The sequence below is a fragment of the Mustela lutreola genome, chromosome 4, assembly GCF_030435805.1.
Source record: "Mustela lutreola isolate mMusLut2 chromosome 4, mMusLut2.pri, whole genome shotgun sequence".
Lineage (NCBI taxonomy): Eukaryota > Metazoa > Chordata > Mammalia > Carnivora > Mustelidae > Mustela > Mustela lutreola.
In genome coordinates, this window is record NC_081293.1 from 49,912,163 (window position 1) to 49,936,257 (window position 24,095).

General features: G+C 46.2%; 1 protein-coding gene across 16 annotated transcripts in view; it reads left to right on the forward strand.

Moving 5' to 3' along the window:
* KCNMA1 (potassium calcium-activated channel subfamily M alpha 1) overlaps positions 1-24,095 on the forward strand; it is a 730,798-nt gene that overhangs the window by 485,992 nt on the left and 220,711 nt on the right. For all 16 annotated transcript variants that reach the window (XM_059169794.1, XM_059169808.1, XM_059169795.1 and 13 more), the window contains exons 6-9: positions 290-365; positions 10,564-10,639; positions 12,742-12,912; positions 14,501-14,592. In XM_059169794.1, the coding sequence (XP_059025777.1) occupies positions 290-365; positions 10,564-10,639; positions 12,742-12,912; positions 14,501-14,592 (415 nt within the window). The remainder of the gene's footprint in view (positions 1-289; positions 366-10,563; positions 10,640-12,741; positions 12,913-14,500; positions 14,593-24,095) is intronic.

A 24,095-nucleotide genomic window follows, 5' to 3' on the forward strand; every position in this document is an offset into this window, starting at 1 on the left:
TTTAAATCTGAGATGAGCAAAGGAGAAGCCTCGTTTAACGGGGCTTTCCCCACCGGACCTTTCTCTACGGGGGCTCAAAACAGGCCTCCTTTAATGAGAAAGTTTACCAGCAGGGATTAAACCAGTCAAGAATCCGAATGAAGGACTATGACCAAGGTACGGAATGGTTTAATCGTCTGTAAGAACTTCAGATCCCTTCGACCCTGGCAGCTGTAGATCAAACGGCTGAGTGTGAACATTAAAACCACGCAGTGAGAATAATGTGTCTCTATTTCATTTCTCTTTCCAGGTTTGAGATTTTTAAGAGCTCTCAGACTGATACAGTTTTCAGAAATTTTGCAGTTTCTGAATATCCTTAAAACAAGGTAAGATGTCCTTATTCACATTTTTTTTCCCCCTCGTTCTGGCCCCCCACACCAGTTTGTACATATCGGGTGTTTTTGTTTTCATCACCGCAAGCTGAGAGTTCTGTTAGTCTCAGAAAGAGTGATCTCGCACAGAGGTCTGGAGAAGGCACAGAGTAGGGCTCGGATTGCTCTCTTCTGCAGGGCTGGGGACTGTCTGGTGAACAGAGAAATAGTTTTGGGGGGCTGTGCAGGTTGCTTGGAAATAGGCCACAGCATCCTGGAGAGACAGTGCCCAGTGGATGAGAGATCGAGCAACTCACTGATTGGGAAGTCCTTGCTTGCGGGTTCTAAATCGCCCCTTTATTACATCACTAAATAAGAAATTGAACCTGAACGTAAAAGCAATGGAAGCAGTGCTCTTTGAGAGGCAATCACAAGCCTCATACGGCAAACAGAAAATCATTTCATTTCAAAGTACATTTTAGATGTTCACTTTATAGCCACGGTAGTCCCTGGGGCTTGCTCTGTGAATTGCCTTTTGGGGAATACCTAAAACCTCCCGCCGAATGTACCATGACTACTTCTGTTAACTGTGTTATGATCTGGAAAACACTACTGGACCAGGAGGAAAAATTCCCCAGAGACCCCTTTCCAGATGACCTGCGGGTTTGCAGAGCTGGCCCGAAACCAGGCTGCCTTGATGAATAAACTAATAAAAGAGGTTAGACGTCCTCTAATGGAGAATAAGTATAGGCCATAAATTTCTCTTGTAGGAAATTACACTTTAAGAAGCTCACTGCTAATGTTCCATTTCCTCTGAGGTTGACGTGTTTGATAAATGATTAAAAACAGGACACTTCTGGATTTTGTGATTTATAATTAATACACCTGCATTTCGGGGGCCTTGGAGTGAGCCTTGTTTTCCCAGTCCCCGAGGCTGGGACTCAGCTTTCCAAACCTGTCACAGCCGACACATGCGGCAGGTCTTTGGCCTCCATCTTTGGGGTTTGCATGTTTTGTTTGTTTATTTATTTTTTATTTTTTAATTTTTTTTAATTCCACACTGGTGTCTTCTCACCAACTCTTCATGCGCATGTGGGGTAAATCCACTTCCTGTTATCCATGGTAAAAAGCAAACGAGCATTAACCACAATAGGAGTCCTCTCTAAGCGGGTCCCCACTACTCTGCACTTACATTACCCTGGTATGAGTGTTTATTGATGTTCCATTTAATAGTATGTAGTATGCCTAAGATAGAGTGAATATTGTTACTTTTTGTATTTCTTCTGAGTGACAGTAACCTTTTTTGGTTCCTTCTAATTTTTTATGGGTCTTGGGGGCAATGGACTCTACTCCTGAAATTAGAAGTATGGATTAAGCTAGTGACCCTGATGCTTACCTGCGAAACTATATTTTTTTATATTTTGCCCTGCTAAACTGTATTTTTTAGGGTAGAACCAGTGTGTACCCAGGGCCATGTGCAGGAAATGTATTTAAGAGACACTTGTTTTTTCTGGTGGGGAAGGCTATGTGGAGTTAACCACATTCGCGAACATGCTGTAACGCCCCTTGTTCCCTGGTTTGTGTGTACACCATAAATTCGGGGGCTTTTAATTCTCTGACACCAGTGTTTTAAGAATGTGCCGTGACTCCAAGGAATAACGTGGAAAGAAAACTGTATTCTTGTTTTTCTTGCATTCTGTATGGATCGTTTTTGGACTTGGGAAGACTATAAGCCAGGTGAATAAAATATCTTTCCTTGGACTTTTGTGAAGAGACCCATCAATTTCCCATTCCTTGGAGAAGCTTCCTCTCCTTTAGGTGCAGGAAATAGCACCAACATGCCGACCGATAACCCCACAGTTAGGCTGTTTCATTCTCCTTGAGCACAGGGGAGAGAGCCGAAGCAGCCAGCTAGGGCAAGTTGGGGGAGGGCAGTCTTAGGGAGGAGTCCCAGAGTGACAGGCTGCTGAGGGTCTGCTCTCTGGAGGTCCAAACAGCATTTCCCTAGCACCCTACTTTCCCACTCAGTTCAACTCTTTCTATGGTAGAGGCGGTTTTGAGCATAACCCCACAACTTGGGTTGTGTCGGTTCCTGGTGCATGTGTGGGTGATTGAGTTAATTCAACAAGCCTGAATTGAGTGTCCATTCGTACCAGAAGCCAAGCAGGGGACCACGGTAGCATCCTGCTCTCAGAGAGTACAAGAGGAGGGAAAGCCAGCAAGACCTGTGGTGGGCTGGTGCTGGAACACAAGTATACCGGGCGGGGGGGGGGGGGGTTGGCGGTGAGGTACAGAGGAGAGGAATGACATCAGGCTTGACATGAGTATGGGCTGGTCAAGGCTCTTCTTAAGGAAAAGGGGTTGTCTTAGGTGAGCTTCTGAGTGTTATCCAAGTAAGGCTGGGCTTGGGCAGGTGAGGGCCAGAAACCTCCAATCACTGAAGTGACAAAAGCACACAGGTGAGAGAAATGGTTCCTTGGGGGCTCTTTGAGTAATCCTGCCTGTGCTCTTGGATACTGGGGGCTTTGTGCCAGGAAAACAAAGATGACGTTAGGAGGGCAGGCTAGGGCCAGATCCCAGGCACAGAAGGAAACTTGACTGAATTGGAAGGACTTAAAATAAAACTTAAAAAAGTTCTTAATTGTAAGAAACGTGACTTAATTGTAGAGCCTTTACATCAACTCTGTGAGCCCCTTCTCTCTTTGGATGCCTGGCTAATCTCAGCTTCTTCCCTCTGTGGATCCCTGAGCCCAGATCCTGAAGGCTCTGATGCTGAGAAGAGGAAGCCTTGGTTTTTATAGGGCTTTGGACGCAGAGCTTATTTCCTGGTGACTCCTCTGTACTCTGCTGTGTTCACGGTGACCTTCCAGGAGCGTGGGTGCAGCCCTGGAATCGCCTTTAGGGGGATTTTGTCTGGCTTTCTCAGGTGGCCCCCACTGATCTGTGGCATTAGGAAGGGACAGAGACGTTGCAAATGTGATTTGAAATAATGGCTTGAAATTGCAGTTTCATTTTCTGTCCTTTGGCTGCTTTGCTTGGCAAAGAGCTGGAAGAAACAGAGCAAAGAAGTATATGGGGGAGAGAGAGAGAACTAAGTGGGCAGCAAAGGAAACCAGAGTGAACAGGATGACAGAGAAAACACAGATGAAAGAAACAAGTCACAGTGATGGGACAGCATCAGGGCCATTCTTTAAACTGCCAGCTAATGGGGGGAGGGGTAGTGGCTACCTTCTCCATGTCTGGAAAATGGCCTGTTGAAGGGAACAGAGTCCCCTCCATGTCTTTGTCCAAGTTTTTGGCAGTGCATCAGTGACCCTGCTCCCTGGCGAGCAGACTCACTGAGGAGAGGGTGTGTAGTTATTCTGCACCAGAGCAAAATAAGGAGCTCGGTTTTAAAGGCTGTCATTCTGCGTCTCACTTGATGTGTATATGTTGATGATGAAAACAGGGGACAGCCAACAATTTGTTTCAAATGACAGTGGCCTTACTAATTATTAAAGTAGACTGTGCTCGGGCCTCGTGGGTAGCTCATTTGGTTAAGTGGTTAAGTGTCCAACTCTTGATTTCAGCTCAGATCATGATCTCAGGGTTGTGGGATTGAGCCCTGTGGGAATGACCCCAGGCTCTACACTGGGTGGGGAGCCTGCTTGGGATCCGCCCCTCCCTGCCCGCTGTCCCTCCCCACCCTGTGCTCTCTGATAAGATCTAGAAAAGCATAAAGTGTAACTTCCCCACCCCCCACCTGTGATTGAGACAAACATTACGAGCATTCTCCCATGTCACTTTTATTTCCCTCAGACTATTCTATGGTGCATGTGCACTGTTGTTTACTTAGCCCACACATTTGGGGAGGGCATTTGGAGAACTAAAATCATGGTACTACAAATATGACCTTGGAAACGTCTCCAAGGTTAAGTTCTTTAAAAAGTGTGTTCATTATGGAGATGGGTTCATTATGGTGGGGTTGTCCAGGTGAAGGCCACACCGTGAAGGCTCCTGGGCTTCACAGATTTAACTCGGACAGTGAGAGGGGATCACTGAAGGGTTTAAGTAGGACAGGAATGTGGTCAAATTTATGTTTTAGAAAGATCGACTAGTTCACCAATTGTATGATGGGTTTGAGGCATCTAAAACTGGAGACCATTAGACCATTTGGGGCAGTTGTCCAAGCACGTGGTACCAGGAAATGGCCCTGAGCCGTGCAGCTCAGGGTGGAGAGCAGGAAGAGGGGTGGAGAGGTAGGTAAGGGGCAGAAGGGACAGAACTTGATTTTGCTTATAGTTCAGCCCAGTCATCTCAGTGTGGTCTCACGAGTGGATACCTTGCATCTGTCCAGCAGAGGTAACAATAAAACAAAATAAAGCCACTGACACCTGGCTGTGCACTCAGCCACAAAGGAAGGAAAACAGTGGACAAGCCGAGCAGGGACAGATTTGCCCTGTTTTGTAGAAAGTGAATGACATTTTTCAGTGTTAACCAGAACGTGTCTTAATAAATACAGTGAGGGCAAAGACAGCGCACGCTAGCTCTGGGTTTGTCACTATGCTTTCAGAAAGAGACAGACTTTCTCTCTTCCAGCATGTGCGTGGTCCTGGAAAGATCTCCCATCTGCAGGAACAGAAAGATATCTGAGCATTCACTGTATCCAGTCATGTAAATTTCTCTAATGACTATTGAGAACTCATGAGTTGGGGACCCAGAAATGATTGCAGACAACATAAAAATGATTTTTTTCTTTTTTTAAAATTTAATTTAATTTTTTTCAGTGTTCCAAAATTCATTGTTTATGCACCACACCCAGTGCTCCATACAATATGTGCCCTCCTTAATACCCACCGCCAGGCTCACCCAACGCACTACTGCCCTCCCCTCCAAAACCCTCAGTTTGTTTCTCAGAGTCCACAGTCTCTCATGGTTTGTCTCCCCCTCTGATTTTCCCCTCTCACTTCTCCTTTAGATGAGTTAGGTTCTCATGACAAGGCCCCGAGTCCATTCTTCCCTCAAGGCAAGAGAAAGGGGCTTAAGTGTGAATGGTTCCAATATTCTAACTATTCTAACCACTGGGAAGTTCGTGTTTGGCTCAGACCCGTGACCTTGGTTACAAACCTATGCCTATTTCCAGTGACCCTTTTGCCATACAGAACACACAAATTTAACCCTGCTACCCTCTCCCTCCTCCCAAGGAGCCCTGTGCGACCTGGTAAGGTTCAAATTTCAGAGTAGAGAGAAAGTCCACTAAGACTTAATCTTGCATCCTTTTCACAGGGCTTTTAGATGATTGGTTGTACAGTTTAATTTGGAAAGCAAATTCCTGGTGCTAGCAATCTGTAATGATGTTAATGCCATAAAAATAATCAGGTTTCAGTGTTGAATATGGACGCTTTCCGCGACAATGATGAACCGTTCTACGCACAGCAAGAATTCCCTTAAGCACTATTAATAGCATTATGACAGTCATTTAGAAATTAATAATCATCGTATTTAGGTTGTTTTTCCAAAGCACCAAGAGGCTCAGAGGCTACAATAATTTTAATATCTCAAGAGGGCTCCGGGGGCGCCAGGATGGCTCAGTGGGTTAAAGCCTCTGCTTTCGGCTCAGGTCATAATCCCAGGGTCCTGGGATCGAGCCCTGCATCAGGCTCCCTACTCCGCAGGGAGCCTGCTTCCTCCTCTCTCTCTGCCTGCCTCTCTGCCTACTTGTGATCTCTGTCTGTCAAATAAATAAATTAAAAAAAAAAAAAAAAAAAAGAGGGCTCCGTATGGTGATTGGTCAGGCACTGCTTTGTTCGGGTTCCAAGGATCTGGGAGTGTGCAGGCGAACCAGCTTGGTATTTAATTATCCTTTTGGAAAATGAACAACATGGATTTTCTTTGACGTACAATGGGGTCACATCTGGATGAACCCATTGTAAGTCGGAAATACCCCAAGTCAAAGATGCACTTGTTGCACCTGATGTCTGGAACATTGTAGCTTAGCCTAGCCTACCTTAAATGTGCTCAGAGCACTTAAATTGGCCCACACCTGGGCCAAACCATCTAACTCAAAGCCTCTTAAATAATCAACTGCTGACTATCTCACGTAACTTACTGAATACTGTACCAGAAGTGAAAACCAGCGGTTGTGTGTCGGTTTTGGGCTCTGGTGGTCACGTGGCTGACTGGGGGCTGCAGCTCACTGCCACTGCCCAGGTTCGCAAGAGAAGTCATGCTGCCTATCACTAGTCTGGGAAAAGACCAAAATTCAAAACACAAAATCTCGTGTCTCTGAAGGCATGTGGCTTTCACACCGAGAATGGTATAAGTTGAATGCTTGTGAAGTCGGGGACCATATGTACATGCTTCTCTGAGAGGCCACCTGTTCCTCATCTGCTTCTCCCTCTCCCGTGTTAGCTCACACCTTGGAGGACTCACAAAGTAGAGGAGTGTGCCCGAGTTTGCTTTCCTACTGAGAAACTAGTTGATGTTCCAGCTGCAACAATGAACTGGAGTTCTCTGGCTATCAGAGTTTCTGCTTCTGATAGCTCATTGGGTGGATGCCCTAGATCCATACATTTTATTTCTACTCTGACAGTCTCTGGGTGGGAGAGGTGGGGGCTTGTTTTTCTAGAGCGAGAATGCTCTGGAAGTCCAGTGAGTCGGCCTCTGGGGTTGACAGGCTGCTCTAGGGAACAGAAAGGCAAGAATTCTGGTATCTCTCTGCTCTCAGGAGAGGCTGAAATAGAAGATTTTAAACATTATTTTGGTGAATTGGTGATTTCCATTCACAGCTTTAGAAACTACCTAGAGATGGTTGCATGACCCATGGTAACATCTGGGAAGAGAGACAAAGGCCAGGGTTTAGCAGATCTGTGCTTGTCCTTGTAAATGCCAGGTCCATCCAGAACCTGCAGAGCCATGGAACTAAGCATCCTGCTGAGCAGTTGGTGGTGGTACAGGATCCACCCTCTTTTCTTAGGTAGAAATGGTCCCAGACCTACTTTACAGACTCGATCAATTGTTAGATTCTCCGAGAACAATTTGGATTTTACCCCTCCCGTCGTGAGCAGATGGCTTTAATTGTGAGGGACAGACTCTACTTTGAACCAGCCTTGATAATGATGGGGATTCAAGACAGAATAGACATGTCTAGATCCAGGGGTTCAAAGTCTCCCATCAGGATTCTGCTTTTCTCTTTATCCCTTCCAGGTCACGTTCCAAGGCAGGCTTTCTCTAGGGCAGATGGCCTTCCAGAGCCCCAGACTTATACTTTTTTTGCACCTGAATCTCAGAAGGAGTCAGATTCTTTCTCTCCCACTCCATTCCTTAAAAATGCTTCCAATAGGGGCGCCTGGGTGGCTCAGTAGGTTAAAGCCTCTGCCTTCGGCTCAGGTCATGATCCCAGGGTCCTGGGATCGAGCCCCACATTGGGCTCTCTGCTCAGCAGGGAGCCTGCTTCCTCCTCTCTCTCTCTGCCTGCCTCTCTGCCTACTTGTGATCTCTGTCTGTCAAATAAATAAATAAAATCTTTAAAAAAAAATGCTTCCGATAAACTCTACTTCATAGCCATTTAGAGCCGAGAGCTCCTCCAGTTGGCCTATGTGGTTCAAGCCACCCAGGTAGGGGAAGTGGGAGACTTTGAGTGACACCCAGGTCAGAGGCTGAGAACGGGGCTATCCTTGAGGAAGGGATGTGGGAAACCCAAGAGCAATAGACACAGAACCCTGTGCAGCTTCTCCCAATTATTACATTGGGATTATATTATAGGGTTTGGGTCAGACAGGGCTGGTTCGAATATTAATCCCACTGCCTACCAACCGTGTCTTCTCCGACAAACTGCTTAAGTATACCAAGCCTCAGTTTTTTTATTTGGTTAGCGGGAACAGTGATAGTACTTGCATCAAAAGGTAGAATGGTAAAAATCTGAGCAGAACGAAGAATTTAACACGATGCCTTGCACATATAATAGGGACTCAATAAATATTGGCAATTTTTATAGGCAACTTTTATAATCTGGCAACTGTCAAGATGAGTAAGAATGATGGAGTGGACATTTTTATTGTTTTTCTGTTTTTGAACCAGAAGGAAGTCATTCCACACATTTCAAAAGATCAGTATCAAACAAATTTTTAAAATATTTGGCTCTATTTTCCTGGAGTTGTCAGAACCAACTCTAGAAAAAACTGAGACCATGGGCTGCTCTGCTCAATTCTGTGAAGAAAAGATAATTGAAGAAAAAGGCAAGCTGGGCTCTAGCCTCGTCCCCTGTTCTGGAACTGCTCATCTGACCTCCACTGAGGGGCTCTTCCTTCAACCCCTGGGCTACCCTGGACTGCAGCCCCCTCCTGCCTTCCTCCACATAGTGACCCCAGGATAGATGTAGTTACCAGAATTTTTCTTTTCCATTCTTTTTTTGTGAAGTTCAAGAGTTTCATCAGTATGTCCAAGAGAGTCTCTCTCCTCCTTGGGACAGCTCTTTCTGAGCTTTTCCTATCCTGTGCATGGGGCACAGGGACAGACCAGGGAAGACTCTGACGGACACCAGTCTATGACTCTGTAGGCCAGGGACCAAGAGGACTTTGTAGTACCTAAGAGGGTGCACTCTGGTCAAAGTGCCCTGGCTCACATTCCAACTCACTATTTCCTGTGTGGGTGACGTCACAGAGTCATCATGAACAGTAGAGGAGGGAATACACCGGAAGTACTTAGAAGAGTGAGCAGTGTGAACCATTGCTGTTTATTACTGTTACTATATCCTTGAAACTCTGTTTATTACTGTTACTATATCCTTGAAACTCTTATCCTTTAAATCATGGGTTCCACATGAGAAAGAAGTAGGAGAGGGCAGAGAACAATCAGTCAAGAATGATGGACAGAACCACCCGGGGGTGGCATTCTGTCGCTAAAGAGAGACTAAAAGAGGTAGAAAATAGCGTCTGTTTCCGCAAGATACAGCCAGGAACATGAGAGACAGACAGCCATCTAAAACAACATTACAAAAGTTGTGTTCGGACAATGGGGTTGATTACCAGTGAGTGGCCAGAAGTAAGAGCCAGGAGGCCCACGTGCGGGGGCGACTTTAACAAGGATGTGGGGATTGAATCAGGCTCTGAAGAAAGGGAAATGTTTGCAAAGATAGGAAGGACCATCTTTGGCCGTAGAATAAACGGACAGAGGTCCCACGTTTGGCTGTGATGGAGGTTTCAAGAGTTGATGTTGAAGAAGTGGTAGGTGAACCTGAAACTTCAGCAGGTGTTGAGGAGGGAAGGAGTTTGGAAATAACATTTTAGTCAACAGGGAGCCTTTGGATAGGGAAGTGACCTGCCAACAACACTGTTCAAGGAGCTAGACCCCAGCGGGAGTGAATAGGGTGAAGCCAAGAGGGAAGAGTGCAGGGGGAGGAGGGACCAGTCCACTCAGGATTTATGCATAAAGGCCCTACTATGTGCCAGGCACTCACTGTAAACGGATCCAGGCAGACAAGGCCTCTGCTTTCAGGGTGCTTAGACTCTAGTGACTTAGACTCTGTGACTGGCAAAGCCTAAAAGATTTACCGTCTGTCCCTTTATAGAAAAAGTTTCCTGACCCCTGGAATCAAGAAAGCAGCATAATAACGAAATGCAATTTCTGAATCTCGACTGGTTCCCGTATCAGGATAAAAAAAAATCAAAATATCACTAAACAATTTCAGGGAGAATTCTAAAGAAAGAGTGTATTTTAGATGACATTCCTGAATTCACATGAATTTTCTTGGGCATGACAACTGTAGAGTGTGTTGCATGGTGTCCTTCTTAGGTGTTAAATGCCGAAGTATTTAAGGGTTACGTCATGCTATCTACATTGTATTTGTAAATGATACAGCCAAAAAAAAAAAAAGAATAGAAAAAGAGAAAAAAAATACAAACAAAATGTCCAAAATATTAATTGCTCACTCTAGAAGAAGTGTTTATTATACTGTTCTTTCTATATTTCTGTAGACATAAAATTTTTCAAAATAAAATTTAATTAAAGAAAAATTAAACCCATTTTCATGGCCCAGATGTCATGTTCACGGTAGGTAGGCCGTGCCCCTACCTACCAATGCAGGATCTTCCAGGACCTTCCTTTATGATGGAGGAAGCACTGGGGACTAGAGGTGGGCGGCCTGCCCTTTAAAGATTGCTGTCACTCTGGAAGGCAGCCCAGACATGGTCTTCTCTTGTAACTTGGGGATTTTGCTTGTGTCTCTTTTGCACAGTAATTCCATCAAGCTGGTGAATCTGCTCTCCATATTTATCAGCACATGGCTAACAGCAGCGGGCTTCATCCATTTGGTAAGTATCGTTGATGAGGCTTCAGCTCTGGCTTTTCTGCAGTCAGTCCGTCCCTGTGTCATTTTATGACTTAAATTTTTCTCTCTGAAGGACGCTTCAGCTTCGCTGCAGAATGTAGGAGCAGGAGAAGCAACTGCACCATTGTCTGGGTTTCCAACCCTTTTACCTTAAACTAGTTCCAAATGGTGAATGATGTTCGCTTCATTAACCTGTGTTTTTCAGTTCACTGGTTTGGTGGATTTTTCACCCTGTCTGCAGTAACCCCAGTAAGCCACAAGATGGCAGTGCGTCCTCAGCCAACACTTGAAAAGGTCTTCACGACAAGGTTGGGCGTTTGACCCACATCTCTTAATAAACAACAAATTCAGATCCCTCAGTTTCTCTCCGCTTCCCCCTTACAAAAAGCCATCTCTGATTCTTTTGCCTGATTACTTGTCAAGTTATTTTGTATCTCCAAAATGTTAATTCTTCTAAATTAATGATTCTTTAAAAGGCATCCATTATTAAGTCAAGTTATTCACACCTCCTCAAGGAAGACCTTTATTCCTGCTTTTAGGGACCACAGCTTTTGTTGGAAGTGTGTTTTGCACAAGCACAAACTGTTAAAACTGGAAGGAGCCTCATCTCACTCTGAAGTTTTGAATAAATAAATGTGCCTTCCCTTTACTAAGCCTCTATCTGTGTTAAGGGGAGGAAGGTGCCCTTAGTCACCTCCCATCATTGGGATTTATGTAATTATCGTGGGAGGCAGGCCTGGAATGGAAGCTGGGGCTCTCATTCAGTCACTAGATCTGAGGGCTTCCCCGCCAACCCTTTTATGCTGATGGAATTCTGGGCTGAAATCACTCTTCGTAGGTAATACCCTCATCACCGTATTTGCTCTTCAGTAGTCCCGTGGGGTGAGCTCACCGTACATTTTGGGAAGTAGCTTCTGCTCCACCAGGAAAGCTCCATGAATATGGCGCGTTGAGCTCGAGAAGTGATGTGTGAAAGAGGCTAGGTTTTGGTTTTGGAAACTTTCTGCCGAGGAAGAACCAGAGGCTTGGTGGATTGGGGGCCTGGGGGCTGGCTGCCCACACGGGCCATGCTGGTGGGTCCCAGGCAACTGCCCGTGTGGTGTACGGCAGGGCTGAGATCCCGGGAAGACCTGGAGATCCGGCCGCATCTCTCCCTCTCTCCTGAGAGTAGTAGCTTGAGTGTCTCTCTTGCCTCACTCACAGCTTTGCTGGTGGATCAAATTGATGTAAAGGTAAGGTGTTGTGTGAAGTTGGGTGCGCTGTATCCCTGGGGACAAAAGGCTCCCAATTCATGCACTTCCCCCTTGAGCGTAAGTATTGCCTCTGGCTGATTCGCCAACCGCAGAGTTGAGTTGTTGCTACAGAGATCAATCTGTAGGCTGCACAAAGCTGAAAATATTTACTATCGGGTCCTTTACAGACAAAGCTTGCTGACCCTCAGTCTAAGGGGTTGTGCAAAAGCAAATCACTCTCAAGAGATCGACTTTCGTGTGCTCGGGGAAATTCTTGCCCTCTGCAGGGTAGAGCCATCCCTGACATTCTGCAAAGCCAGGAGAGCAGAGTCCGACTCTGAGAGATGCTGATGGGGCTTCAGGTTTAAGGTATGAATGAGCGAAGCCCACCAGGCATCGCCTTGGTCAAAATGATGAAAAGAGAAGGCCCCTGGTGGGAGAGTCTTGAATTTCCTCCGGAGCACATGAGCCAGGCCCTCGGAGACTGAGCAGGAACTCACAGAGAAAGGTCAGGGCAGGGCTCTCTGGCTCTTTCCTTGAAGGTAATGCTGTAAAATGTGGCCGGAGGCAATGCTTTCAGACTATGCTGCCTTCAGATCTTCAACAATGAGAAGAAAACTGGACTAGGGATATTCATCTCTGCTCTTTCCCCTTCTCTGCCCCATCATCCTGGAAGACAGGTGTGTGTTACCACCCCACTTTCTCCGTGACCTGCACAGAGGTTCCGAGTCATTGCTGCAAAGCTCACCCGGGGCCATAGACGCCTGGTGCTGAGGCCGCTAGAGGTTTTGGTTTCCTGGTATATCCTATGCACACAATGTCATTTTTTCTCTTCCCTGTCCCCTTGCTTTAGGTGGAGAATTCAGGGGACCCATGGGAGAATTTCCAGAACAACCAGGCTCTCACGTACTGGGAATGTGTCTACTTACTCATGGTCACCATGTCCACTGTTGGCTATGGGGACGTTTACGCGAAAACCACGCTTGGGCGCCTTTTCATGGTCTTTTTCATCCTCGGGGGACTGGTAAAAACTCTTTATTACGATGTCGATTTTTATGGTCATTAATATTTTCTACGATCCATTTCTTTAAAGCTTTGTATTTTAGATTCTGTGTTTCCACATTACCAGCAAGTGATCACCTTAGCGTTACCTCCGGGCTAAGTAAACCCAAATGCAATGGTGACTTTCCTGCGTGTTTCTTAGGTATGTTAGACTCGTTTCCCAGAGACCCAGGCGCCCTCCCCTTGTCGGGGTCAGTCTTTTCACCAGGAGGAAACCCAATGGTCTTCAAGAAAGGGATGCTCACTTATTAAGTGAGAGTGTCTGTCCCTTAGTAACGTAATTCAGCAGCTGGTTCTCAGGGAGGATAGCTGCTGTCCCCGACCAGTCCACACTGTGGACATTCTCTAGACAGTTTGCGGTTTCAAGAGCTCCCCCACACCCTTCACGATCCTCCCCTAACTTCCAACAAACACTGTGGCTGGGGCCTGCCCTGAAGAGTAGGGTCCCCGCGGAGGACGGAAGCCTAGGGGTCTCCTGCAGGGGGATGTCCTTGCGTGACCCCAGTGCGGTTTCCTAAGCAGCCGACCAGCTCCACAATGCAGCGACCCGTGGGGTGTCCCCCTGCCCCGACCACATCAGAAAGTTTCGCTGTTTGCTTTTCTGACCTTTGCAGGTCGTAACGGTCGGTTGTGATGTAATGTTCAAGGGGGATTTCTGGCAACACGTCGGTTGCTGCATTTTGTCTTTCAAGGTAGCCCGTTTTGAAGTTGAGATTTTTGCCGTGTATGCGGAGATTAGAATCCTCCCTCGCACACGGCTTCCACGTGTGTACACTGCACATGCGTTTATAGGATGCATATCCAGCTCTCTGTTCTGTATGCATACGGCACATATACATTTACAAAATGTATATGAATGTACATGTGCGTGTGTCCACTGGCGCAAGCATTTCCTCCGCTCCGGGGCGGTCTCTGCAGGTCACGAGACCCACCGATCCAGCCACAAGCACAATGTTTGTTGGACAAAACATGGCAGATTTGTGTTTCTCCTTGCTATTCTGTCCTCCTATGTGATTTCCTAAATTTACCTTTTGTACTTTTGGATGATTTTTTTTTTAAACAGAAAAAGTGTATGTATTATTTTAATCTTCTTTTGGTGTTTACTGTCTTTCGTCGCTCAAAACGGCGTTGATTCTCCTGTGAATTTTAACTAGAAATGTCTTCTCCTGCCCTTGTGTGCATGTGTGTGTGAGTGTGTGTTTTCACCAGCATGCACCCCTTCTAGTGACTTCCTTTCAGCAAGAAACGTTGAATGTCAGTTTCTTTATTCCTGTCTCCCTTGCATTTATTCTGACTGTGATTTTTTTTTTTTTTTTTTTTTTTTTTTGGTAGTTGTCCAGGTTGGCTAATGTTTGTTTTGTCCTGTGTATTTTCAGGAGCTTACCCTTTTTGTGCCTTTATTTTTATAATCCACTTTATTAGTATATACCTTTGCAGTCCTAACCCTTTTGTGTTTTCGGATCTTAGAGCCCCCTCCCCTTCTGAAAAGGTCACCCCCTTTCTTTGGCCTGTCTTTTCAGTCTCTCTTCTGTCTCCTTTCTTCTCCTCAGGCCATGTTTGCCAGCTACGTCCCTGAAATCATAGAATTAATAGGAAACCGCAAGAAATACGGGGGCTCCTATAGTGCGGTTAGTGGAAGAAAGTAAGTATGCCAAGAGGTTTTGCTGCCTCCGCTGTGGTAGAATCCTCTCTGCATGCCATTTTTTTTTTTTTTTTTTTGGCTCTTTTTTCTTTGTTTCATGCATGTAGGCAATGTTTGCCCGCTACGTGCCCGAAATTGCTGCTCTCATCCTGAATCGGAATAAATTCGGCGGGACTTTTAACAAACATGGAGGCAGAAAGTAAGTCAGTTGCATCAGAAGAGATGGGGTTGAGTGACTTTCCAGAGCCCCTCTGGCAGTGACGCAGGAATCCTGCTCTCTCCTCCCCTCCCTCAGAAGCTTCTGTGAGGGAAGGGCCATATTCTGTGTGGGCTGTGATGTCAGAATTACCCCAGGAAGCTTTCCCCTGTGGACCACCTACCCAGACGTGTGCCCCTTCGTGGCTTTCTTCCCTACCCGTCGATCCGAGACACATACTGCCTTTCTCCTGGAAGGGGATCCTAGATGACGGGGCCTGTATTTTCTGTTCTAACCCCTCCCCAGGAAGCCGAGCTCATTCATTCTTCCTATGAACAGGCTCAGGGACTACATTCTGGTTCCCCAGACGAATGTGATGCCATCCTTGGGGTTTTGTTTGTTTGTTTTTGATTTTAGTGCTGCAGTAACATGGGATTGTCCTCCAGCAGGGAGGCCTTAGGGAGGGCAGGGTCAAGGTCGCCTGGCCTACCGTCAAGGCATTGTAGCAGCCAGGAAAACGATTCTCTTCAGCCAGGAGGCCCCGAGCTTATCCTCAGAGGGACAATTACGTTGTTGAGATTCCTCAGGACAAGACACATTCTATCTGTGGCATGTTGGAGCACGGGTCCTATTCCCAATGAGGCTTTCGTTGGGCTTCCTGTACCTCAGCGCTTTCTTCTGGGGGACTGGCTCACTTTGTGGTCCAGTCATTCCACCAATCTCCGAATCACTGCAAGCCTTCATCACCAACCAGAAGCCTGACTCCTCTATCGACAGCGGGGCCTCAGCCTCTCTGTCCCTGGCCGGAACGCCAGGCGGGGCTGGTGGCACCCATTCTTTACTTCACTTTTTTTTTTTTTTTAAAGCTTTTTCTTGGGTCCTCAGCTTTGTTGTTTTTGTTTTTGTTCAAACATCCACAGAGTAAGAGGCACACTTGAGGGTTAAGGCACAGCTCGAGGGATGTGTCCCTGCGTGCACGCTCAGTACCTACCATCCAGATCAAGATAGGAGGAGTCTCATCACACAGACCTTACAGTTTTTTCAGTCCTACAAGCTCTGATTGCAGAACTGGGTCTCCCCCCTCGGACACGTTTTCAGATGAACTCTTTTTGTTTTGTTTTTTAAGAGAAAATAAAACCATAGTACCGCCCTTCCCCCTCGCCTCCTCCTGTCCTGTTGGAGGAAGCAGATCTCATCTCTCGTGGGTGATCCCAGAGCCTCCTGAGCTCAGGGGTCTAGTCCTTCGTACAGAGAATGAGGAGGTGGGGAAAACAAAACAAAACAAAAACAAAAACAAAAAAACAACCCAAAACTAATTTTCTTGAACTGCCCACAGGACACCAGTTCCCTTTCAAAGGAACAAAGGACAGTGGGCGAGAGGAGGCCAGTTGGCGTCTCTTCCGTGCCGGCAGCACATTCCTCCACCTTCCCTCTAATGGAGACCTCCTCTTCCTATTACCTTAACAGCCCTGGATGAGATGAGAACCAAGCTGTTCTGATTTTGGGGCCATTGGTTGGATCCAAAAGGCCAGATAAGTCCAGAGATTCCCATTGGTCATTTATTCCATTGCCAAGAGGAAAACAGCTCCTCTGCCCATTTCGCCTCTAAGGTGTGAGCAGGTCGCCATAAAGCAGAAGGCGTTCTGAGGAACTGGGCTCTCTGTATGGCCTCCCACCCCACTAGCTCTAAGCCAGCATTTCCTTATCACAGCCCCCGAAGAAACCCATAAAGTCAGTTGCCCCGGTGTGTACATGGACCATATATCCTGACTCTCACTCCGGGTACAATGTTTTTCTCTAACTAGTTTTCCTGGTCCAGTGTGGGTGGGCTGGGTGACTGGTGGCTTTTGTCAGTGGGCGCCCCAGAGGGGGCCTCAGAGCAGCGGCCTCTCACCCGCCCCTGGTCCGATCTGGTCATCTTTCTCGCCTTGGCACTTCCACTCAAACCCTCGAGGGCTGATGACTTCAGATCACAGACTTCCCGTGGCTTTTGTTCTGTCTGTCTCCATCATCTTTTATCACGGCCTTTTAGCCTGTTTTTTTTTTTTTTTTCTCTTTCGCTTTCTCTCTTCTCCCTTTATGAAAATACACACTTTGCTTTTAATGTGCTCTTTGGGTCTCCGATGTCCCCCGACCCTGAGGACAGAGAGTAGGTCCTGTCATCAATGCCCGGACCGGGACCGTTCATTTTACTTTACGCATTGTTTCCTGGTTCAAAAGCTAATTACTAAGTAGTTTAAAGAAGCCCTTTGGTCACTTAGATCTTTCATCAGAAAATATAAGCTTGGGAAAGGAACAGTAATAAAGGGCCATTAGCACCCTTTGTTTGATGTTGTTTTTCAGTCAGTAGAACAAGATTGATGAAATGTTATGTTTGGCCAAAATTTGAGTTTTCATTTGGAATTCAGTGTTGAGAGAATGGGCTGTCAGAATCAATAAGTTTTCTTTCGCTTGGGATATGGGCATGTGGTAGTAATTAGCAATATAAGGTCTTTAGTTGAGCAAGCAAGCATGGACTCTGGCAGCAAACATAATGAGAAACTACAGTTGTTCTATTTCTAACGTCAGAAAGTTTCCAGATAAAATTAAATGCATTTGCAAAAGGAAAGCAGCTAAACTTTGTTGAAAGATAGAGTTCAGACTCTTAAAATAGCATGCTTTGCCCCATGTTTCTGTGTATGCAAAAATCTACACACTAGACTTATGGACGCACGTACGTATACTCTTCTCCCCAGGGTTTCATCAAGTGAATGCCCAGAATGTAATTAAAACATATACACAATAGAGGGGATTGCGTGTGCGTATTTTACGTAGGAAGGACCTCTCCAACGATGCGCTGACAATTAACTTGTCAAAGAATTTAAGGGAACTTGTGACCCAAAGCTACAGACATGTACAACTTTGAAATCTAAAGATGATTTAGAGGGGAAAAAAAACCCCCAAAACCAGAAAACCAAAAACACAAAAAATTAGGCAGAGAAGTTTAAGGTTTTGTTTATGCAACACCCAATTTCAGGATATTGGAGAACGTGGAGATTTTTGTGGGCGCCTCATTTTCAGTTTTCATCTATGTGTTGGGCGTAACGTAAACAGTCCACATCACATCCCCAGACATCTTCACCATCAACATGGGATCAAGGGCCCGAGTGGCTTTTCCCAACACTCGTATCGATGTTCCTCACTTGACCTCCCACAGGACCTCTAGAGCCAGTGGTAGATGTGGGGACATGTGCACATGTGAGCATCCACTGTTCTCTACTTTATCTTATTACGATGTATCGGGGCTCCTAAGAATAGGAATTGGGTGTCAGTAATCAGGGGTCCAATGTGTGGCCTTTGCCTACAGTCTCTGTGGGCTGGAGGTCTTGGGGACAAATGGCCTCTTGGGCTGAGACCCCAGATTTTATTCAGAAGGGTAGACCGCCTACAGCCCAGCCTGCATCCCCCAGGGGGCACATTGCTCCTTCTCTTTTCCTCCATGTAAAATCAAAGCTGCTCAGAGGTGGGGGAGCAGGGGGGTGAGGCACCCATGGCTTTGGGATCCCGGTTTTTTCTTCTTCCTCCCATAGCCCCTTGTCATTTCCCCCAGAGATTTCCTCTGTGTGTGTGACTCAGCCACTCCTGCTTAGTTTATGAGAACTGACAAGATCATGATCCGAGGTCATATGGCCAAGGGCCATGAAAAATAATCATCCATAGAGAGGAATCCATCTGCTGTTAGAGGTGGCCTGGCTGGGGAGCCATCCAGACCTTGTGTTTCCCATGATGGGCTTCTGGTGCCCCAAACTGAGGCAGTCCTTGGTCAGGTGTTTGGGAAAAGGGAGAATGAGATGTGTTTGGATTATTCTACTGGTTTCTGGTAGCCAAAGGCTGAGAAGATACAGAGAGAATTTATCATGCTTTTCTACGTAAAAATGAAAACAGATACTTTATTATGTTCTTTAATGTAGTGGTCATATTTTAAAAAGTATTCAGTAATTTAACAAGAATTTCATGACCTAAGAAATACTGGAGCACAGTTTGTTTCCTGCCTCCCTCTCTGTTCCTGTCATTGTGGCTACCGGATCCTTTTCAGTCTGTGGAGGTTCGCCGTGTACCCCCGTGCCCGGCACAGTGTGGGTTGTGTTGGGTGCGAGGGGTTCAGCGGGGAGCAAGCTACCCGTGGACCTGTCCTCAGGGTCATTGCAGTCACCAGGAGGTCACAGGCAATGTGCCAGGCTATGAATGACAAAACCACCAAGTACAAATTTTAATGCCTGTGGCAAACAATGAAAACAAAAAAGACTAAAATTCTGCTATAGAGACAAACAGGGATGAGTTACCCTGAAGAAGTCCTGGGAGGTGCCATTTCAAAGGAGGGCCGGGTAGAGCCTGTTCCCTGGCTGCTGACCCCCGCTTCTGGTTCTCCTAAGCCAAGGAGAGCCAACACCCTAGTTTTAAAATTCATATTACATGAACCCCTCTTACAACCATCCATCTTTGGTTCTACCTTCACGGGACTAAGTCTTAAAATCCTATTTTCCTCTCAGGTTCGGCTTTGCCTATACAGTCGTCCTCACTGACTAACTGAGAGAGGGCAGTCTTCCCTGATTCCTTATTATTGGGTTCTTATTTAATTCTGTGCCTCTTCTCACATCAGAAATTGCCTCCTCTTCTCTCTGTGTGTGTCTTTTGTTCCTTTCTGAGACCACTTTCTATTCCCTCCTGCCTGGCTGTCTTGAAGTCCCACTCCATTCTCTCAACCACACTCCAGCTTTGCCCGCTGTGGTTCGAGACCACTTATTGTTTTTTAAAGGATTGGCACCTTAGAGGAGCTACTGTGCCAGGACAGACATTGCAGTGGATCCTTGAACAACACGGGCTTCAAGGGCGTGGGTCCATGTACATGCGGACTGTTTGGGAGAAATACAGTACAGTAAATGTGTTTTCGCTTTTTTGGGATTTTCTTAGTAACATTTTCTTTTCTCTACCTTATTTTATTATAAGAACACAGTCTGTAATAAATGTCACCTACGAAATTGGTGTCAGGTGACTATGTTCCTGGTAAGGCTTCTGGGTCAGTAGTAGGCTATTAATAGTTGAGTTCTGGAGGGAGTCAAAAGTTACATGTAGATTTTTGACCACACGAGGGGCGGTGCCCCCATTTATTCAAAGGTCAACGGTATTTCTTTACAAAGACTCACTTAATCTACCCCAGAGTCTACGCCCTCCCCAGGAGAGCTAGAGTGAGTCCTGCCTTCATCACCATCATCCCACATGTAATTATTGTGTGCTCGCTACACACAAGCACTGGGGATAAATGTAGTCACACCCATAGAGATTTCCAAATATGCCACAGCACTCTTGAGCTATACATTATTTGGCCACCAAAGTGGTTGGGGAGTTCAAACTCAGAGCTTACATAAGTTTGCCCTCTTGGTTCCCAGAGGTGACCGTGTTCCTACGATAACATTTCCATCTGGACTTTTTCTGATAAGGGCTGACTCTAGCACTTGGGAATAGGATGTGGGGTTAATTCGTGTGGTGTTGCCTTGGACTTGGTACCATACGTCTTTCCTTTCCTTTCCCCTCTACACACAGCGCGGGCAGTACTCCCTCTCCCTTCTGCACAGCTTGATGTGGTCCGTGGGGGTCTACTCCTATGGGGGGTGTTTCCTATAGGATGCCATTCATGATTTCTAGATCACAGACATCAATCTGGTTGAAATGTCACCAAGGCTTTGCTTTTCACACAAACTTCTATCCCTTGACAAGCAAGCCGTTCAGCCCTCTCCTTGCGCGGACCACGTGATGCGCAGGCTGAACTCCCAGCGATGTTTTCAGATTCCTCGATTTTAAAAGCCATAAATTAGCAAATCATCAACATATCACCAGGAAGGATCATCTGGTAGCCATTCTAGTCAGAAGGAAACACAGGCCCCAATAACTGATCTTCACAAAGATACGAAGAACTGTAGACAGACAGATACAGTAAATACAAAGACAAACAGATAATTCAACTTGACAGACCATCTTGGACTGATTAGACATTCTGCTTTGATTAGCATTAAACTTCTGGGGGAGGAAAAAAGAATTGAGATTGCCCTAATACTTTGGGAAAATGACCCCTTGACTACTTCTGAAATTCAGAACCGAGGGGGCAGATACCCAAAGCAAGTGTCATTAGACGCTGTGTCGTATAATGTAATATGCTAGGTATTCCCTTCTGATGCGAGGGGTCTTGGTGGGTGTGGAGGTGGGTGCTTCTCTCTTTGCATCTGCTTTGGATTCTTGCAAGCCACGTCTTTAGTCCCTTTCAAACTTGAAGCTCTATTTAAAGAGACCGGGATGCATATTAAATCAATTTCCTGATAATACTAATGGAATGAAGGCTTGTCCCCCCTCCCCTCCTCCACTTTCCTGCTGTCTCTCTTCCCTTCCACACACTTATCAAAATGTTCCAGCTATTGTTCTGAAAACAAGAATAGAAATGTAGGTGGGAGATGAACTGTGTACCTAGAAAAAATAAAAAGTCATATTCAAACCTAGACTTTTGCTCTTAGATAGTCTTTCTTCTATTAAAAAAAAAAAAAAAAGAATTCCAAATATGACTTTGCTAATTATAATCCCTGAAGAGTCTTTCTGCTCAATCTCACGTTTGATTGGGTGAATCCTCTCTGAGTAGGTTCCAAATCTAGAGAAGAAACACCACCATTGGAGAGCGCGTTGCACTGCGTTTTCTGCCTTCCTGCTATGTCCTGCATTGTGATAGAAGTCTTTCCAGAGCTGTGCACCATGGTTCCTAGTAGACTTGGGGTTTGTCCCACTGATGCTGCCGTCATGCACCAGGAAACTTTCAACTGTCCAAGCCCATTGTCTCTTTCTATTAAAAGAACTTTAGAGGCTGTTGCAGTGTGAGGCTTTTGGAAACCTGATTCTGTGTCTCTCAGGGTTCAAACTCCCACATCTAGTGTGAGTGTTGCGTAACAATGACCTGCTCCCACTCCAGAACCGTGGGAACGGCTCCAGATATGGGTACCGATTTTCAGTAAAGGCAATCTTATCTCCCCTCTGTGTGCCTTCTTAATTAGGGGACAGGGAGGACATTCAGAGACAGGTTCGTGACCATCTCTGAGAGAGGTTTTGTGACCTTAACTACAGACCTCAAAGGCAAATGCCAGCTGGGCTGTAGAACAGATTTAGGAAAGTTCCCATCCCAGCATGTTTGCTCAGCTTACAAGTATGCGAGCTCCTGCTGTGCCCTAGTCACTGTGCTAAGTGCTGTGGTTAAAGGATGTGCAAGAACACATGATTATGCCTTCCTGGAGCTTACCTGAGACTTTGACCCATCAGAACCATCCAAGCTTCTAAACAGAAGCTTGATGATGTAGGAGCATCATTCCAGTGAAATGCTTTTTTGGCAGGAATCTTCTTCAGTGAAATCATGAAGGCTGCAGACATTTTAGAGGGAGTGCTTCTAACAGCAGTTGATAATTCATATTGTTAAAACGTACCCATTACCTTAGTTTGGGGCAAAGATAGCAGGGGGACTTGTGCCCCCCAAAACCTGTAGATCTAATGGTGGACCCAGTCCAGTATAGATGCAGAGTGACTTGAGAGGGTGGGGAAGTTGCTGATGCTCCCCCAAACCCCCTCTTTTTCATCCTCTACGGCGACCCCTGGTGGTGTGTTATGCCTCAGTGAGCCCTGGAACCTGTGGACTCCTCCCAATTCTTATGTGTATAACAGATGCTGGAAGCTAGCTAGAATGCTGGGTCTACTCAGGGTGGACTGGATAGCTAGCAGTGTGGGCTGACTGGGGCCACACCCTTGAGTACAACTGGGGAACAGGGCCACAATGTGTCAACTTGATTGTCTTTATGGGAAAGTAGTCCCAACAAGATTGCTCTAGGGCCATGGTGCATGATTTACCAGGGATGTTGGCAGGGAAGTGGGGCTGGCGTTTTACATCAAAGCTAACATACCTCCCCTCCACAAGGGCCAAAGAACGAACCATTTCTTTGCTCGAACTTGTTTTCCCTCTATTCTACCTTTATCCCCGGAGGGTGTGGTTCACCTTTGCCCTAGTCTTGTCTTGTCAGGGTCCCTTGTGTTCAGAAGCAGCGCCACCCAGTGGAGACAGGCAAATCTACTTTCATCTACAACAAGAGAGCGCTGTTCAGCGCCCTGATTTCTCTGTAAGAGCAGAGCACCATCTAGGATTGGAAGAATCAGGTCAAAGCAAGACCGACTTACCTGAAAATGGCCAGAGGCCACCAAGCCTGCAGTCATGGGATGAATAAAACATGGAAGGGCAAGGGTGTTGGGGAGAGCCAGGTAGGTATGGAATTGCCTACTTCAGATGGCTGTATAAGTCCTCTTCCAAGAAGGAAGAGAAAAGAGGAGAGAGAAAGAAACCAAACACCACCAGCCTACTGAGTCCTCGTGAAAATTAAGTGGCTCTTCCAGTGGGGGGGCTCGTTGGTTATAGGTAACAGAAATGGATTCTTGCTCACTTAAGCAAAAAAGGCATTTTCTTAGAAGGTTAGAATACCTTACAGAGGTATTCAGAGGAAAGCTGATGAGCAAAGATTTCAGAAAGGACGTGTTTGAGCCAGGCAAGCAGAAATTCAGGGATGGTCATGACAGGGTTTTTCAGGCAGGAGGGATCCTACCGGGACTTAGGTCAGTCCATGCAAGACTGAGAAGCATTGATTGGCCTAGCTCAGGCAAGGCACCTTGATTCAAGGTCCCAAGGCTGTATCTGATTAGAGAGGACTGGTTCCACAAATTAAAAATGAGGTACCACTGACAGAAGAGAGGGTACCTGCTGGACAGGTCAATATAACCTGTGCCTCCTACATTGCGGTTGTCAGAATTTATTGATTTATTTTTTAAAATGTATTTATTTTAAAGCGAGAGATTGAGAGTCTTGGGGTGAGCAGTAGAGGGAGAGAGTCTCACGTAGACTCTGCGCTGAGCCCTGAAGCCTGATGTGGGGCTCAATCTCATGACCCCGAGATCACAACCTGAGTTAGATGCTTAACCAACTGTGCCACCCAGGTGCCCCTCAGAATTTATTTTTAAGACTTAGACAGAAGCTCCTTTTTAGCAATAAGCTACGAAAGAGGTGTGGTCATCCCTTATGTGTGGTCTGATTGTGGAGACCAAATCATGATGTCGGATGTGGGAGGCATAGATGCAGACTCCTCTGGTGTGGGTTACGTCCTGACCATCTGCATATGGGAAGAGGCACATGCTTTGTGCAGAAAGTTATGGTCTGGTCAGGATATCTCCCTATTCACTGAGGGAGCTACCAGGAGTCCGT